The 17,835-nt window shown below is 39.2% G+C and overlaps 3 protein-coding genes across 3 annotated transcripts; all 3 read left to right on the top strand.

Annotated features, from left to right (window-relative positions):
- The first annotated feature begins 1,400 nt into the window (after positions 1–1,400).
- On the top strand, positions 1,401–3,602 carry LOC148046477 (vomeronasal type-2 receptor 26-like). The gene is made up of 2 exons (XM_087712042.1): positions 1,401–1,525; positions 2,640–3,602. Exon 2 carries the CDS (start codon positions 2,642–2,644, stop codon positions 3,539–3,541), a length of 900 nt encoding a protein of 299 aa, XP_087568168.1. The 5' UTR covers positions 1,401–1,525; positions 2,640–2,641; the 3' UTR covers positions 3,542–3,602.
- A 6,534-nt stretch (positions 3,603–10,136) lies between these two features.
- On the top strand, positions 10,137–15,024 carry LOC148046476 (vomeronasal type-2 receptor 26-like). The gene is made up of 5 exons (XM_087714768.1): positions 10,137–10,280; positions 10,913–11,758; positions 12,852–13,076; positions 14,851–14,889; positions 14,977–15,024. Exons 1-5 carry the CDS (start codon positions 10,137–10,139, stop codon positions 15,022–15,024), a joined length of 1,302 nt encoding a protein of 433 aa, XP_087570894.1.
- Positions 15,025–15,196: 172 nt separating this feature from the next.
- Positions 15,197–16,096, top strand: LOC148046475 (vomeronasal type-2 receptor 26-like). The gene has a single exon (XM_087712041.1). It carries the CDS (start codon positions 15,197–15,199, stop codon positions 16,094–16,096), a length of 900 nt encoding a protein of 299 aa, XP_087568167.1.
- The last annotated feature ends 1,739 nt before the right edge of the window (positions 16,097–17,835 follow it).

The following is a 17,835-nucleotide window of genomic DNA, read 5'->3' as shown; positions in this document are numbered from 1 at the left end:
GGTCAAGTCCATGGCTTTCATGGAAGCCATGAACTCCTGCACCCCATCAGAGCATTCACCGAGCAAAGGCAGGTTGAAGTCCCCAGCACCATAAGCCTGGGGAACTCTACAGCCAGTTCGGCTACTGACTCGAGGAGCACAGGGAGGGATGTTGCAACACTGTTGGGAGGTAGGTACGTTAACAACAAGCCCACTTGACCCTCAAAATCCAACTTCAGCAACAGGGACTCACACTCAAAAAGCTCCGGAGCAGGGATCCTACGAGGAACTAATGACCTTCGGATGATGACAGCCACTCCCCTACCTTTTCTCTGGAGTCAAGGCTGATGGAGCACCTGAAACCCTTCTGGGCACATTTCAGTGAGGGGGACTCCTCCCGCCTGGCCCAGCCAGCTTTCAGTAATACATGCCAGGTCTGCCTCCTCGTCTAATATTAGGTCCCGGACGAGGGGAGCTTTGTAAACCACACACATACTCTGCTGTCTCCAGGTACTGCCACATCCACCATGCAAATTATTTTGTCTTTCTTATTGACAGTTGTTAAGTCTAGGTTGTTATGTGTCTTTTTGAACTCTAGTTCTTTGCTTGCAGGCAAATGGTTTTTATTTTTTTGGTCTTTTAGATCTTTGATTCTGCCTCTTATTGCTATTTGAGCTTCATATCTGCTGAACCTTTTGGCTATAATTGTTATTTGCCGCTTTATTATTTCCAATGCTTCCCTGATTTTCATTGTTTCTAGGTCCTCTTTCTTCACTATATATTCTTGGGTCTTCTTTTTATCCAGTTTCTTTTGTTTCATCTGTTGTGACTTGCTTGCATCCTTGGTCATAATGTAATTGTCCTCTACATTAGTTGGTTTGTGTCTTCTAGTGAGCTAATGTTTATATTTGATATTTATTTATTTATTTATATTTCATGTTTCTAAACACCCATCTGCCTCAGAGATATTACTGTATTGATACCTTTTAATCTATCCATACTAATTCTTATTACTAAATAATACTATTAATTATTATTATTCCACCATTTCATTATTCTCTTTTTAATAGGTCAACATTTATCTTCGCTGAAGTAGCGCCTGCATGAGTGTAGGATTCACCAAGTGTCACCATTTGGAAACAATTTGCTTCTACGTTTGATGACAGCTGATTATCCAATTTTCAGGGGTGGGGGTGTTAACACACCTTATTTTTTCTTTCTACATCTTAGCTTGCAAATTTCAAAAATTGACTCTAGACTAAGTTATAGGAGGGATTTTCTTCTCCCAAATTCTATAGCTATTCTATTTGATATTTTGTTTCACCCATATGAGAGAGAAAGGATATTTGTACTTTTACAAATATAGCATTTGAAAGCTTTTCTATATTGTGAACTATATTTTTTTCCCATTTTGAAAAGGAAAAACCCTTGTCACTCTGTAATGAGAAATGCCATTCAGGTTACAGAAAGACCAAAATTGAAGGAAAATTGTTTTGCTGCTATGATTGCACTCCATGTCCAAAGGGGAAGATCTCAGACCAGACAGGTAAAAACAAAGGGGAGAGAGGGAGAGTGGAACATTTAATAGAAGAGCACTTGAGCTACGTGAGGCTAGGAGTTTTTCACATTTCCTCAATTCAACAAGAAAAATAATTGTGAAATAAGGGACTAAGGAAATATGAACTCACAACCGCACCATTTTTAGTTTCAGAATAGATTAAAACAAGGATGTCAAACTCAATTTCATTGAGGGCCACATCAGGATTGATTTTGACCTGGGGGAGGGCAGGGTTGGTGTGACCAATTTGTTTTCATTCGTGTTTGGGGCACCTGTTGCATCCTGAGAACTCTGCCAGCGAAAACAGGCTGCCAAGCTCTGTTTCTGACTGACCACCTCCTGCAACCTTCTGCTAGCAAAAATGGAGCACATGAGGGCCGCATATGGCCACAACTGGAAATGGAGCTCACCCTCCTGCAGCCCTTCCATATCCATTTTCTCTGGTAGAGGCTCCACGGGCCAATCCTTCGATGTTTCCAGGGCAGTCCGGCACCTAGATCTAAGAACCCTCCTGGCCAGATTTGGCTCATAGGCCTTGAGTTTGACACCCCTGGGTTAGAAGTTCCCTTCCAACTCTGTTATTCTGTTATTTTGAAAGCTGTTCTCTTCAGCTGTTTTAGAAGAGAAATATAGAAATATCCACTTGAAACTGCCCCTGTGATATACTGTAGGTGCCACAGTCCATACACTGCCAGTTCTACAGGGACATTCACTACAAACGAATTACTCATTTTATCTAAATTTACAGGGCATCTTGATAATTTGCATCCCTTTATTTCTTAGATAACAAGGATGATCAATCTTTCTAAAAGTAGCAAAATGGTACTACATTAAAAGTAATGTTCATTCACACATGGCTGATTTTGCTTTATTTCTTTTACTGGATGACATTTTTGTGGTCAATGAACAAACAAAGTTTCTGTCTATCTAATAATAACATGTTCTTTACTATAAAATCTTTACCAAGAAAAAAAGTGATTCCACTGGAGCTCAAACATAGCAGTTGCATCATTGGTATCAATAAATTCGCCATAACATCATGCAATATCCTAAGGGCTTTCTTGTAGCATTTTGACTTAAATATATACATTTGCCTTTCCAGATATGGACGATTGCTTCCAATGCCCAGAATATCAATATCCAAACAATGAACAGGATTTATGCATGCCAAAGCATGTAAGTTATCTATCTTATGGAGACCGGTTGGCGACAGGCTTAGCCACATCAGCGCTTGTGCTTTCTTTTATCACAGTTTTTGTGCTAGGAATCTTCTTGAAGTACCACAACACTCCCATCGTCAAAGCCAACAACCGCAGCCTCTCCTACACCCTTCTTATCTCCCTCCTCCTCTCCTTTCTTTGTTCTCTGCTTTTCATCGGTCGACCCACGAAGGCGACCTGTCTCCTTCGACAGACTGCTTTTGGGATCATCTTCTCAGTGGCTGTTTCTTGCATGTTGGCCAAGACCATCACTGTGGTTCTTGCTTTCATGGCAACCAAGCCAGGATCAAAGATGAGGACCTGGGTTGGGAAAAGACTGGCCCTTTCCATTATTCTCTCCTGTTCTCTTATTCAAAGTACTTTTTGTATTGTATGGCTTGGAATTTCTCCCCCTTTCCCAGACTTTGATGTGTGGTCCATAAATAGTGAAATTATTATAGAATGTAATGAAGGTTCGGTGGCAATGTTTTATTCTGTTTTAGGTTTTATGGGCTTCCTGGCCTTTGTTAGTTTTATTGCAGCTTTCCTAGCCAGGAAACTACCAGACACTTTCCAGGAAACCAAGTCGATTACTTTCAGCATGCTGGTGTTTTGCAGTGTCTGGTTATCTTTTGTGCCTGCCTACATAAGCACCAAAGGAAAATACACAATAGCTGTGGAGATCTTTGCCATCTTGGCCTCTAGTGCTGGGCTCCTGGCTTTTATCTTTTTCCCCAAATGTTACATCATTATAATTAGACCAGATCTTAATAAAAGGGAGCAATTAATAAAAAGAGCAAATTAAACTATGTTGCCAACATTGTTTCCTTTTTCTCCAGTTGTGAAAACACAATGGTATCTGGTACTTAAATTGTACTTGACATATTAACCTTGATCCCTCAGGACATTCTGTGCATTATCATTTTTACAGTGGCAACATCATCCACAGTTGTGCATGTTCTTTCTGTTCTTGATATCTCTGAGATGAACCTTAAAGCCAAAGACTCTCACACACTCTATATTCAGTTTTGCTCTCATGTTATAATTTAAATGATGTTGTCTGTTTGTCCTTTACTGGACATGGTTCAACAACTTTACAAATTATCTCTAGGTAACACTCTATTTGATTTAGGAAAAATTTCTCTGACTTCCTTTCCTATACAAAACAAGTATAATTCTGTTACCTATTATCAGGATTTACTTTCAAGCTAAATTTTCTCAATCAAGCTGGTATGCCTCATTTCATTTTTTTATGATCTAATTACTGTGACCAAAGTTTAAATAATTATTTGGGATCATTTAAAAAAATATCCTTTTTCTCACCAAATTTATTCTAGGTACAGTAGATTCTTTTTCAAGTATTCATTTTCATCTATAATTAAACAGTGTCCCCTGTTAAATTTTACTACATACTTTATTGATTTGTCACATTTTATTGACAAATCTGTAATTTCAACATACAAAGTATTTTTGTTAATTAATTCAGTAAGGTTTTTTTTTTTCAGTGAAAATGTTTTCAATCTGCTAGTTTAATTAGGGCTTCCTTACTTAGATTCCAATGATGCAGATTATAGAATGGGAGAAATAAAATAGAAACAGAAGAAAAATAACATTCTTGTTCTATATATATAACTTTGTACATGCATGCAGCCCCAACAACCATCTAATACTGAATAAACTCTTCTTATTTAAATATCTAGGTTTTCACTTCACAGTTATTCTCTGGCAACAAATAAACAATGGGCTTACTGTTAATGATAAGTCTAAAGAAAAAGACTTTTAGATAATGCATACGCAGGAATCAGCCCAGAGTCTCTGTATCTGTGAGGTGCGATAGAGTAGAGTAGAGTAGAGTAGAGCAGAGCAGAGCAGAGCAGAGCAGAGCAGAGCAGAGCAGAGCAGAGCAGAGCAGATCAGAGCAGAGCAGAGCAGATCAGAGCAGAGCAGAACAGAACAGAACAGAAATAGAGTAGGATGGGATGGGATGGGGTAGAGTAGAGTGGAGTAGAATATAATCCAATAGCATAGCATAGCATAGCATAGCATAGCATAGCTTTTTTGGCCAAGCATGATGGGACACACAAAGAACACAAGGAACAAGTGCTATATCATGATTATAATCATGAATGCAACCATAAGATACAACTCTCAGTGATAGTCATAGATACTAAATAACAATCAACATAAATCATAATAGAATACTGAATAGAAACCATCAACATAAGCATAAGACATGGGATGGGATGTCCAGTTTATCTCATGGTGATATCAAACACAGGGAACAGGTCTCTGCATTCCCTGTGCTGAATTTTCCCTGTTTGTGGTCTCCAAGGGGAGCCAAAGCCTCCTTGAAGGGATGGTGAAGCCAAGAGGGGCACCCTGTGAGGTTGAGGAGACTTGCAGCTCTCCTGTCTTACCCAGGGTTCTTTTTCCCTCTCAGGCATGGCAAGGAGAAGAGACAGCCTAAAGATGGCTGCCCTAAAGCTGGGACAACCGAGGAACGACTAAGTCTGGTGCTGGAGCGAAGTAGGTGAATAGTGACTGGAAGTGGGGGCGAATATTCTTTTTTGCCTTAAACTTAACCCCATGGAATAATTTAGAACTATTTTTCTCAGAACTCTTTGTTAAAGTGGTGTCTAAGCATTCTGAGAAAATACCAGACTGGAAGGGAAAGATCTAAAAGAGAAAAATAATAAATGTTTGTACTATTTTGAAAATTTGACTGCATTGCTTTCATGTCTCATTATTCTTCAAATTTGGGGGATATTTCTTCTGGAGTTGCAATGCTATTAGGTTTTAAACATATTTCTTCTATTTGTTAGGCTCAATATCAAGCTATCCATTTAGGTGATACAATAGCAGTGTTCCAATACCTAAAAGGCTGCAACAAAGAAGAAATAATTTAAGTAAATAAATAAATTATGCTAATAAATTAATTAAATGAAGAAATAACTACATCTCTACAAAAATACAGCACAACAACAATGATAACTGTCTTGAATGCATTGGGGTCGATATAAAAGGGGGAAAGTGGCATTGCCATAGATGTATATCATAGGCCACCCAATCAAACAGAGGAAGTAAATTAACTTTTTCTAGTCAGTTAACTAAGGTATGTAGGAATCACATAACAAAAGAAATGTGGGATTTTAACTACCCTGACATCAACTGGAAGACAAACTCTGCACCAAGTAGAAGATCCAACAGGTTCCTGACAAACCTAGCAGACAACTTTGTTTTCCCAAAAGTAAAGAAGTGAAAAGGGAATCAGCCATATTGGATTTAATTCTCACTAACAGAGATGAAATGATAGAAGGTGTTGAAGCTACAGGAATCTTGAGGTGAGTGATCATGCAATACTGGAATTCAACATTATGGAAACACAAGCAATAGAACAAAGTCAAACTAGTGTCTTCGATTTTAAGACAGCAGCAACAATAAGACATATTAATACAGACTTAGACCAGTGACCAGAAAAAATAAAAGCAGTCAGTATATATACACTTAAAACCTCTAGTATAAAACAATAAATAACAACTAAAAACTATAATAAGATCCAATGTCAATTATATATGGTCTGACTATGCGATAGCCTTGGACTTTAAAAGAGCTAATTTCAATAAACGTAGAGAGAACTTGGGAAAGATTCAATGGATGAGAATCCTTAAGGCGAAACCAACTCAATAAGCTTGGGAAGTTTTGATAAGTGAGATTATAAAAGCCCAGTCTAGCACAATATCAATGAAGAAGAAAAATGACAGCTCTCAAAAGAAACCAGTTTGGCTGCATAAAGAACTGTCTGATAAATTGAAAGACAAAAAGAACAAGTATTAAAAGTAGAAAGAGGGGCATATAACTAAGGCAGAGTAACAGCAAATAGCCCAAGCCTGGAAAGATGAAGTTAGGAAAGCTAAGGTTCATAATGAAGAAAGGCTTGAGGGGATAGATGGGGAACTCATCAAATTGCAGGTTACAGCAAGCTAGCAGGAATAGCCAACATTCTTGAAGACAGGCTTAAGATACAGAGGGATCTTGACAGACTTGAACATTGGGCATTATCTAACAAAATGAAATTCAACGGTGAAAAAAGTAATATTCTACATTCAGGCAAGAAAAACAAAGTGCACAGGTACAGTATATGTGGTATCTTGCTCAATAGTAGTAACTGTGAGAAGGATCTTGGAGTCCTAGTGGACAACCATTAAAAAAAAAGCCAACACAGTTCTGGGCTGCATTAACAGACGGATAGAATCAAGATTGTGTGAAGTGTTAATACCACTTTATAATGCCTTGGTAAGACCATACTTGGAATACTGCATCCAGTTTGCAACAATGTAAAAAAGATGTGGAGACTCTAGAAAGAGTGCAGAGAAGAGCAAGAAAGATGATAGGGAGACTGGAGGCTAAAACATATAAAGAACGGTTACAGAAATGGGGTATGTCTAGTGTAATGAAACATGATAGCAGGGTTCTTGTATCTAAAGGGGCTGCCAGAAAGAAGAGAGGGCCAATCTACTCTACGCAGCGGGGGAGAGCGAAAAATGGGTCCACCGTGCCCTTGCGTGCCAAAAGCGGGCGGAGCGCATTAGGTTCATGCATGCGCATGCCCAGACCCATATTCTATGTGCCCTCCCCCATGCATATGGGCATGACAGACCCCCACGCATGCACAATAGCACTGGGCATGCACACACAGTGTGCGCACAAGCAAACCGGCTGTAGTGCCTGCTGGAACCCACCCCTGCGGCAGAGGACTAATTTTGCTCCTTTCTATTTTTAATTAATACATTTTATTTTAATAAATTATATTATATTTTAATAATATAATGAGTTTGGGAAGAGGAAGAGAGGAGCTGCAATTCAGTCAATTTACTCTAAACTCTGGCATATGACCAAGCTTCACCACCTGCTTTCCTTGAATTTTAAAGGAAAAGTTAGAGGGTGCAAAGTAAAGAACTGAAATGAGAGGTTTCGGATCCAGTAGAGCATGATCAGTAAGACCACTGGAACGTATGCATTCCAAAAGGATAAGCCTCTGGAAGGTTATGAAGCTCAGGCTCTTTTTCCTTGCCTCATTACAATTTAGTTCTTTTACATTTAAGGGGTTTGTTTAACCTTTCAGAATTTGAGGGTGTCACAAAGCTTTGGATTATGGGTGTCAAACTCCATTTCATTGAGGGATGCATTAGGGTTCTGTTTCACCTCTGGGGGACAGGGTGGGCATGGCTGGGTGTTGCCATGGCCAGTTCGACATCACTTGTGTTGGGGGAACCTGTGGTGGCCAAGTGCTAAAGTAGGACTTCCCTGAGACCCTCCCTCAATCTCATGATCTCCTTCCTCCCTTTTCTTCTTTTTCCTTCCTTCTTCCTTCTCTTTCCTCATCCTTCCCCTCTCTCATTATTTTTCCTTCGTTGCTCTCTTCCCATCTTTCCTTCTTTTTCTTTGTCTTTCCTCTTTCCCATTTTTCCGTGCCCCATTTTTGCTGGCAGAGGCACTGTGGGCTGATCCTTTGCTGTTTCCAGGCCGGCCCCTGGGCCAGATCAAAGAAACCCCCCCATGGGCCAAATCCGGCCCGCAGGCCTTGAGTTTGACACCCCTGTTCTGGATCATGACAGCAGATCCATTTTTTTCTTCTGTCCTTCTTCAAGGAAATTAAAATGTTAATTTCATATTTCTGCTCCAGAGGTGGTATTCAGCCAGTTTTGACAGGTCCTGTAGAACCGGTAGTAGAAAATTTGAGTAGTTCGGAGAACCGGTGAATAGGGTGGCCCTGCCCCCGCTTTCTTCCAGCTGATCTTCTTTTGTTGTCTTGAATTGGAGAATGGATACTAGAAAGTGGGGTGGAGAGGGAATGGGGATTTTGCAATAACCTTCCCCCAGGAATGGGGAGGGAATTCGGATTTTGCAGCATCCTTCCCCTGCCACACCCACAAAGCCACACTCACAAAGTCACATCACACTCACCAACAATCCAACCATTGTTGTGCTCTCATTTTAAAGAGAAGAGGAGGAGGAAGAAGGAAGGAAGGAAGGAAGGAAGGAAGGAAGGAAGGAAGGAAGGAAGGAAGGAAGGAAGGAAGGAAGGAAAGAGAAAGAAAGGAAGGAAGGAAGGAAGGAAGGAAGGAAGGAAATGACAGGGAAAAAAGAAAAGAAAAGAGGAAAGAAAATAAAGAATTGTTTAACTATAGCAACTTTTCCCTTCACCTGGGAGAAATGTGTAGGATTCAGACAGGGATTTTTTTTCTGACTCTAGATAGCCTTGGGTAGAGATCCTAAAAGTTTTTTTTTTAAGGATTTCTATAATTAGGCCAAGTTTCAGTTCCTCTACTTCCAAATTCCTGGATGAAAGTAGACCAATGTAAGAAATTTGACATGAAAAACCATAGAGAGACACACCTAGATTTTGGATTTCTTTTATGTATAACTTTTGTTCCACTTCTCAACTCCTCTGTCCTCTAATTATGCACACTTCTCCCCCCCCCCTCTTAATGATCTCTGGTAGTGAGATTGTTGAGAGAATCAATGAGAGAAATTGCCTGGGAATCACTCAGAAGCTTACCCTATAATTATGAACAGTGACTTGGACTGCAGCTTCTTTGGGAAATTTTCCACTTTCTCTGTTGAGAATTCAGGTAGTTGTTGATGATGTTAGAGACTCAAGAAAAAGAGATTAAATATCCCAGTTCAGAAATACAGAGGTTACGGATAAAGGCTTGTTTTATCAGACTAGTAAGATATGACTTAGAGTCTAAGAAAAGTCTGTCTCGACATTATTGGGCTGGATGGAGAAATGTTATTTTATGGGGAGATTTTCATTCATGATCATAATATTCCGATTATTGGTATTAGTGCCCCTTCCTAAGAGTGTCTGCAGAGTTCCAGTGTTAAAATGCTCCAAGACCCAGCCTATTCCTAATCTTAAATATTATCAGCCAGGAGATCAGATCCTTGGTGGCATTTTCTCGCAGTCTTTCATTTCTACGAACATATTGCAGTTCAGAAGGCAGCCATTGGAGGACTTGACTTTGGATGTGTAAGCACTTGTGTACTTTAAAAATGGAAGCAAGCATTCCATTTCCTTTTTTGAAGCTACCTTTCAATTTTTACTATTGGTTTGCGTGCGTGCATGCGTGCGTGTGTGTGTTTGTGTTTTTTGTAACTTAGCAGCATATTGGAGAAGAATCTCTTCCTCCTTAAAGGTTCCGCAATGCCAATGGCAATACAATCATTTTCTATATTATTTATTTTGCAGATTACTGACTCAGAGCTATCAACACATTCTGGCTTTGGTTTTTGCTGTGAGAGAGATTAATCAAAGTCCTCTCATCTTACCTAACAGCACCTTAGGCTTCAACATCTGCAATGACTATTTTAGTCCAAGGCATACTTACAAAGCTTCGATGGAGCTCCTCTTTGCTTCAGATGCATTCATCCCTAATTATAATTGTCATCTCCAAAATAATCTGATAGCTGTCATTGGGGGACCAAGTTCTGTTGCTTTTCTTGATATGGCTACCATCGTGACACCTTACAAGTTTGTACAAGTGAGGGTTTTTTGCTGAAAACAGATGCCTAGTTTTTCACAGAATAGAATAGAATTCTTTATTAGCCAAGTGTGGTTGGATATTTCATTAGGTATCTTACCTCTGTAATATTTTATTACTTTTGCTATATATTTAGCAGACATAAAATACAATGGCTGAATGAATATCATTCAAAGATCTTAAGGATTATGATTTATCCCTTATACGTATCTTTTATGTACACTGAGAGGCTATGCACTTAAGACAAATTTCTAATCTGTCCAATCACACTTGGCCAATAAAGAATTCTATTCTATTCTATTCTATTCTATTCTATTCTATTCTATTCTATTCTATTCTATTCTATTCTATTCTATTCTAGTCCATTCCACTCCACTCCACTCCACTTCTATTATACTCTATTCCCATTCTATTCTATTTTCTATTTTCCATTTTATTTTCTATTCTATAGTATCTTCTATTTTCCATTCTATTTTCCATTCTATTTTCTATTCAATTCAATATTCTATTCTATTCTATTATATTATATTCACAAACAATATTAATTAATATAAGCAATATTAATTTTAAAAAGTCGCAGGTCCCAATGGACCCAACTGCTTAAACCTTTCTTGTTTCCGTGTTTCATTCAGGTTGCATGTAGCTCTACTCTAGAAATCAAGACTGAAACTTCATCGAATTTCTTTTACTGGATGTTCCCAAATGCAATTAGTCAGTACAAAGGATTTCTCCAAATACTTCTGCATTTTGGATGGACCTGGATCGGGCTATTTTTCCTTGACATTGGCAACATAGCAGATATTTTATGGAGGAATATCCTTCCCATGTTTTCCAAGAGAGGTATCTGCTTTGAATTTATAGAAAAAATGCCAGATGCCTTTCTCAGTGACAATGAAAAATCTGTTCATAGATCCCATGCCATATTAAACACAGTTTTCAACAGCACAACTAACATTGTGTTGCTTCATGGGGAATTTCAGAGCATATTAAATTTAAGGTTTTTACTCAACTTGCTGGAATTTAGTAATGTAGATTATGGTACCAAAGTCTGGGTGATGACAGCAGATGTTGACTTCTCATCGGTTCCCTTTCAAAGGAGTTGGGACATTAATTTCATGCATGGAGCTCTTTCCCTGTCAGTACAATCAATGGAGGTATCAGGGTTCCAAAAGTTTGCTCAGATGAGAAACCCAAATTTGGATAAAGAAGACAACTTTTTAAAAGAATTCTGGCAACTGACATTTAATTGTGTGTTCCCAACGACTTCTATAGAGGAAGAGGGTGAGACTCTCTGCACTGGGGAGGAGAAACTGGAGAGTCTCCCCATGACTGTGTTTGAAACCCGCATGACTGTCCACAGCTACAGTGTCTACACTGCTGTCTATGCAATCGCACATGCTTTGCATAGTCTGTACTCTTTCCCAGGCCAACAAAGGGCTACGAGGAGGCAGGAATTCCTCAGTCAAGATTCATGGAAGGTGAGCAGACTACTTAGAGCATCTCAGAAGATACGGTACATTGATTCAGTTGCAAAGTTGTCTAGTGGCCTTTTATTTCATCCTTTAATCCCGTAAGATATATTTTCAGCTTTTATTAAATTCCAATATTTGTGTTCGATCTAGCTCACTGTTGAAATGCTACCAGTTCACCCAAACTGGGAGTAAAAAATGCTACTGGGTGATGATCAGCTGTGATGTGAAATTTATATTAGCTAGAATCATCAGATTTCCTGCTTTCTAGCTAATCTAAATTGCATGGGACACTGGATTCCCACCCCCTCATTGTTCTACTTACCATATTTTTCAGAGTGTAAGATACACCTTTTTCTCTCAAAAAAGAGGGTGAAAATCTGGGTGCATTTTATACACTGAATAAACCATTTTTGGCCTCCCGAAACACCATCCTCTTTGCAAAAATGGCTGTGCATAGCCTTTAGGAAGCTTCCAGAGTGCTCCTAGGGGCTGTGGAGGGCAAAAATGATCGAAAAATTGGATACTTTTTTTGCTCATTTTTAGCCCCAGCCCCCAGGAGCACACCATAAGCCTCCTAAAGGCTATGCATGCCCTTTTTTGACAAAAAAGAACAGGTGAGTTTTTGTGGAGAAAAACGGGCCTTTAGGGGGAGGTCTGCAGAGTGCAAAAACTTTTTTTAAAAATTTGTCTCTTCAAAATCTTGGTGCATCTTGTACTCTGGTCTGTCTTATACTCTGAAAAATACAGAGTATTTTGCCTCTAGATGTTGTGAATTCTCCAATACTGGATGTTTTTAAGAAGATGTTGGATATCCATTTATCTGAAGTGGTATAGGGTTTCCTGCCTAAGCAGGGGGTTGGACTAGAAGACCTTCAAGGTTCCTTCCAACTCTGTTATTCTATTCTATTCTATTCATTTAGTAATAATTATTTCTAAATACTTTACCAGCACTGTGTAAAATGTTTTATTAGTTGAATTGCTTTGTTTACATTATAATAGCTGGTTGAATATTTTGAGGGGCAATTTATTATAGTATGGATGCTGATTTAACAAAATACATTCTTATCTTTGTACCTTTTTTAATCCCCTGTTTCTGAAGGTCAATCATTTTCTGCGGAGTGTATCATTTAATAGCAGTACTGGAGAGATTTTCTTTGATAACAATGGGGAAATAGTTGCAGGATTTGATATTATAAACTGGATCACATTTCCAAATCAGACATTTCTTAGAGTCAAAGTTGGAAGGATAGATCCAGGAACACTCTCTGACAAACCATTGACTGTTTCTGAAGAGAAGATCATTTGGCCCAACCGGTTTAATCGGGTGAGATTCATCTTATTTCAAAATGGTTTGGTTTAACTTTATTACAATGAGTCACAACTTTCAGTTAGATGCCTCATTAGAAAATGCATATATTGTCATCACTTCATTCTGAAGAAACGTCCGCTTCTTACCCCGAACATTTGCTTTGTAGATAATCTATTGCAGTGATGGCTAAACTTTTTGTTTTGCAGAAAGCGTGTGTGTGTATGCAACATCGCATGTGGGCGTCCCTACACTCATAATGCAATGCAAGTGTAACATCGTCCACATGCCCTGTCCCCCTGCACATGCTTGTATGACCCCCACCCTCTCCCCAACCCCACACATATAATTTCCAGGATTTTTCATTATTCTATATTTTGTTTTAGCCATATGAGAGAGAAGGGATATTTGTACTTTTACAAATATAGCATTTAAAAGCTTTTCTATATTGTGAACTATATTTTTTTTTCCTTTTGAACAGGAAAGACCCTTGTCACTCTGTAATGAGAAATGCCGTTCAGGTTACAGAAAGACCAAAATTGAAGGAAAATTGTTTTGCTGCTATGATTGCACTCCATGTCCAAAGGGGAAGATCGCAGACCACACAGGTAAAAACAATAGAGAGGGAGGGAGGGAGGGAGAAACATTAAATAAAAGAACACTTGAGCTACGTGAGGCTAGGAGTTTTTCACATTTCCTCAATTCAACAAGAAAAATAATTGTGAAATAAGGGACTAGGGAAATATGACCTCACAACCGCACCATTTTCAGAATAGAATAGAACAGGGATGTCAAACTCAATTTCATTGAGGGCGACATCAGGATTGAGTTTGACCTTGGGGGGAGGGACAGGGTGGGTTTGACCAATTTGATGTCATTCGTGTTGGAGGCACCTGTGGCGTCCTGAGAACTCTGCCAGCGAAAACAGGCTCCCAAGCTCTGTCTCTGACTATGACCACCTCCTGCAACCTTCTGCCAGCAAAAATGGAGCTCGCCCTCCTGCAGCCCTTCTGTTTCCATTTTCTCTGGTAGAGGCACCATGGGCCAATCCTTCGATGTTTCCAGGGCAATCCCCTAGCTAGATTGAAGCACCTTGCTGCCCAGATCTGGCTCACAGGCCTTGAGTTTTACACCCCTGGGTTAGAAGGTCCCTTCCAACTCTGTTATTCTGTGTGACCTGACAAATGCGCGCCCAACAAAATTGTGGCAATAAAACTGTGATGTCAACAGCGTGCCCACAAAGGTGCACCGACAAAAGAGCGCCGACAGAAGCGTGATTAGGGTTAACGTAAAGGTTAGGGTAAGGGTTAGGGTTAGGGTTAGGGTTAGGGTTAGGGTTAGGGTTAGGGTTAGGGTTAGGGTTAGGGTCAGGGTCAGGGTCAGGGTCAGGGTCAGGGTCAGGTCAGGGTCAGGGTCAGGGTTAGGAACAGGGTTAGGGTTAGGGTTAAGGTAAGGGTAAGGGTTAGGGTTAGGGTTAGGGTTAGGGTTAGGGTTCTTATGTTGTTTTTGCATTGTTTGTTGATGGTGCGCTTCTGTCAGCGCTCTTTTGTTGGCGCGCCTATGTGGTCTTGCATTTGTCGGTGAACCGTTATTCTGTTATTTTGAAAGCTGTTCTCTTCAGCTGTTTTAGAAGAGAAATATAGAAATATCCACTTGAAACTGCCCCTGTGATATACTGTAGGTGCCACAGTCCATGCACTGCCAGTTCTACAGGGACATTCACCACACACTGATGGCTCATTTTATCTAAATTTACAGGGCATCCTGATAATTTCATTCCTTTATTCCTTAGATAACAAGGGTAATCAATCTTTCTAAAAGTAGCAAAAAGGTACTACATTAAATATAAAGTTCACTCACACATGGCTGATAGAATTCACTGATATTAAGGGTTGATTTTGCTTTATTTCTTTTACAGGATGACATTTTCGTGGTCAATGAACAAACAAAGTTTCTGTCTATCTAATAATAACATGTTCTTTAGTATAAAATCTTTACCAAGAAAAAAGTGATTCCACTGGAGCTCAATCATAGCAGTTGCGTCATTTCTATCAATAGATGCACCAGAATATCATGCAATATCCTAAGGGCTTTCTTGTAGCATTTTGACTTAAATATATACATTTGCCTTTCCAGATATGGACGATTGCTTTCAATGCCCAGAATATCAATATCCAAACAATGAACAGGATTTATGCATGCCAAAGCATGTAAGTTATCTATCTTATGGAGACGGGTTGGCGACAGGTTTAGCCACATCAGCGCTTGTGCTTTCTTTTATCACAGTGTCTGTGTTAGGAATCTTCTTGAAGTACCACAACACTCCCATCATCAAAGCCAACAACCGCAGTCTCTCCTACACCCTTCTTCTCTCCCTCCTCCTCTCCTTCCTTTTTTCTCTGCTTTTCATCGGTCGACCCACTAAGGTGACCTGTCTCCTTCGACAGACTGCTTTTGGGATCATCTTCTCAGTGGCTGTTTCTTGCATGTTGGCCAAAACCATCACTGTAGTTCTTGCTTTCATGGCGACCAAGCCAGGATCAAAAATGAGGACCTGGGTTGGGAAAAGACTGGCCCTTTCCATTATTCTCTCCTGTTCTCTTATTCAAAGTACTTTTTGTATTGTATGGCTGGGAATTTCTCCCCCTTTCCCAGACTTTGATGTGTGGTCCATGAATAGTGAAATTATTATAGAATGTAATGAAGGTTCGGTGGCAATGTTTTATTCTGTTTTAGGTTTTATGGGCTTCCTGGCCTTTGTTAGTTTTATTGCAGCTTTCCTAGCCAGGAAACTACCAGACACTTTCCAGGAAACCAAGTCGATTACTTTCAGCATGCTGGTGTTTTGCAGTGTCTGGTTATCTTTTGTGCCTGCCTACATAAGCACCAAAGGAAAATACACAATAGCTGTGGAGATCTTTGCCATCTTGGCCTCTAGTGCTGGGCTCCTGGCTTTTATCTTTTTCCCCAAATGTTACATCATTATAATTAGACCAGATCTTAATAAAAGGGAGCAATTGATAAAAAGAGCAAATTAAACTATGTTGCCAACATTGTTTCCTTTTTATCCAGTTGTGAAAACACAATGGTATCTGGTACTTAAATTGTACTTGACATATTAATCTTGACCAATCAGGACATTCTATGCATTATCATTATTACAGTGGCAACATCATCCACATTTGTGCATGTTCTTTCTGTTCTTGATATCTCTGAGATGAACCTTAAAGCCAAAGACTCTCACACACTCCATATTCAGTTTTTTTCTCATGGTATAATTTATATGATGTTGTCTGTTTGTCCTTTACTGGACATGGTTCAACAACTTTACGAATCATCTCTATGTAACACTCTTTTTGGTTTAGGAAAAGTTGCTCTGACTTCCTTTACCTTTACAAAACAAGTATAATTCTGTTACCTATTATCAGGATCTACTTTCAAACTAAATTTTCTCAATCAAGCTGGTATGCCTCATTTCATTTTCTATGATCTAATTACTGTGACCAAAGTTTAAATAATTATTTTGTGGTCATTTTAAAAAATAGCCCTTTTCCCCCACAAAATTCACTCTAAGTACAGTAGATTCTTTTTCAAGTATTTTTTTCAACTATAATTAAACAGGGTCCCTGGTTAAATTTTACTACATACTTTATTGATTTGTCACATTTTATTGACATTATCTGTAATTTCAACATACAAATTATTTTTGGTAATTAATTGAGTAAGACTTTTTTTCAGTGAAAATGTTTCCAATCTGCTAATTTAATTAGGGCTTCCTTACTTAGATTCCAATGATGCAGATTATACAATGGCAGAAGTGAAGTAGAACCAAAAGAAAAATAACTTACTTGTTGTGTGTGTGTGTGTGTTTGTGTGTGTGTGTGTGTTTGTGTGTGTTGTATTTGTATTGATAAATAAATAAAGGGAGACTAGTATAGATCTATTTCAAGCTATTTAGCTCTCATCAGCTAGCCATACCCTTACTGGGATTGGAACCTATGCTGTATTGCATCTTAGGCAGATGTGTTAACCATTAAGCCACAGAGTGGCTTTATTTATCAGCACAAACACAACAGCCCAGAGTCTCTGTATCAGTGAGATGCGATAGAGTAGAGTAGAGTAGAGTAGAGTAGAGTAGAACAGAACAGAACAGAACAGAACAGGAGTAGAATAGGATGGGATGGGACGGGATGGGATGGGGTAGAGTCGAGTACAATAGAATAGAATAGAATAGAATAGAATAGAATAGAATAGAATAGAATAGAATAGCATAGCATAGCATAGCATAGCATAGCATAGCATAGCATAGCTTTTCTGGCCAAGCATGATGGGACACACAAAGAAGAGAAGGAACAAGTGCTATATCATGATTATAATCATGAATGCAACCATAAGATGCAATTCTCAGTGATAGTCATAGATGCTAAATAACATAATAAATAACAAATAAATCATAATAGAATATTAAATAGAAACAATCAACATAAGCATAAGACATGGGATGGGATGTCCAGTTGATGTCGTGGTGATATCAAACTCAGGAAACAGGTCTCTGCATTCCCTGTGCTGAATTCTCCTTGTTTGTGGGCTCCAAGGGGAGCCAAAGCCTCCTTGAAGGGATGGTGAAGCCAAGAGGGGCACCCTATGAGGTTGAGGAGACTCGTAGTTTTCCTGTCTTTTCCCTCTCAGGCATGGCAAGGAGAAAAGACAGCCTAAATATGGCTGCCATAAAGCTGGGACAACCGAGGAACAACTAAGACTGGTGCTGGAGCGAAGT

Source organism: Thamnophis sirtalis, unplaced genomic scaffold (assembly GCF_051295495.1).
Source record: "Thamnophis sirtalis isolate CommonGarterSnake01/CBP01778 unplaced genomic scaffold, rThaSir2_p1.2 scaffold_4, whole genome shotgun sequence".
Lineage (NCBI taxonomy): Eukaryota > Metazoa > Chordata > Lepidosauria > Squamata > Natricidae > Thamnophis > Thamnophis sirtalis.
The sequence above is the reverse complement of the archived record's forward strand: the minus strand, read 5'-3'. Positions and strand labels throughout refer to the sequence as shown.

What these genes read in the sequence shown, in the direction of transcription:
- LOC148046476 (XM_087714768.1), top strand. Translation starts at nt 10,137, where the DNA reads ATGGAGCTCCTCTTTGCTTCAGATGCATTCATCCCTAATTATAATTGT. An exon ending in TCAGTCAAGATTCATGGAAG is followed by an intron (nt 11,759 to 12,851) that starts GTGAGCAGACTA and finishes CTGTTTCTGAAG; the next exon opens with GTCAATCATTTTCTGCGGAG. An exon ending in TTTCTAAAAGTAGCAAAAAG is followed by an intron (nt 14,890 to 14,976) that starts GTACTACATTAA and finishes TTTCTTTTACAG; the next exon opens with GATGACATTTTCGTGGTCAA.
- LOC148046477 (XM_087712042.1), top strand. Translation starts at nt 2,642, where the DNA reads ATGGACGATTGCTTCCAATGCCCAGAATATCAATATCCAAACAATGAA.
- LOC148046475 (XM_087712041.1), top strand. Translation starts at nt 15,197, where the DNA reads ATGGACGATTGCTTTCAATGCCCAGAATATCAATATCCAAACAATGAA.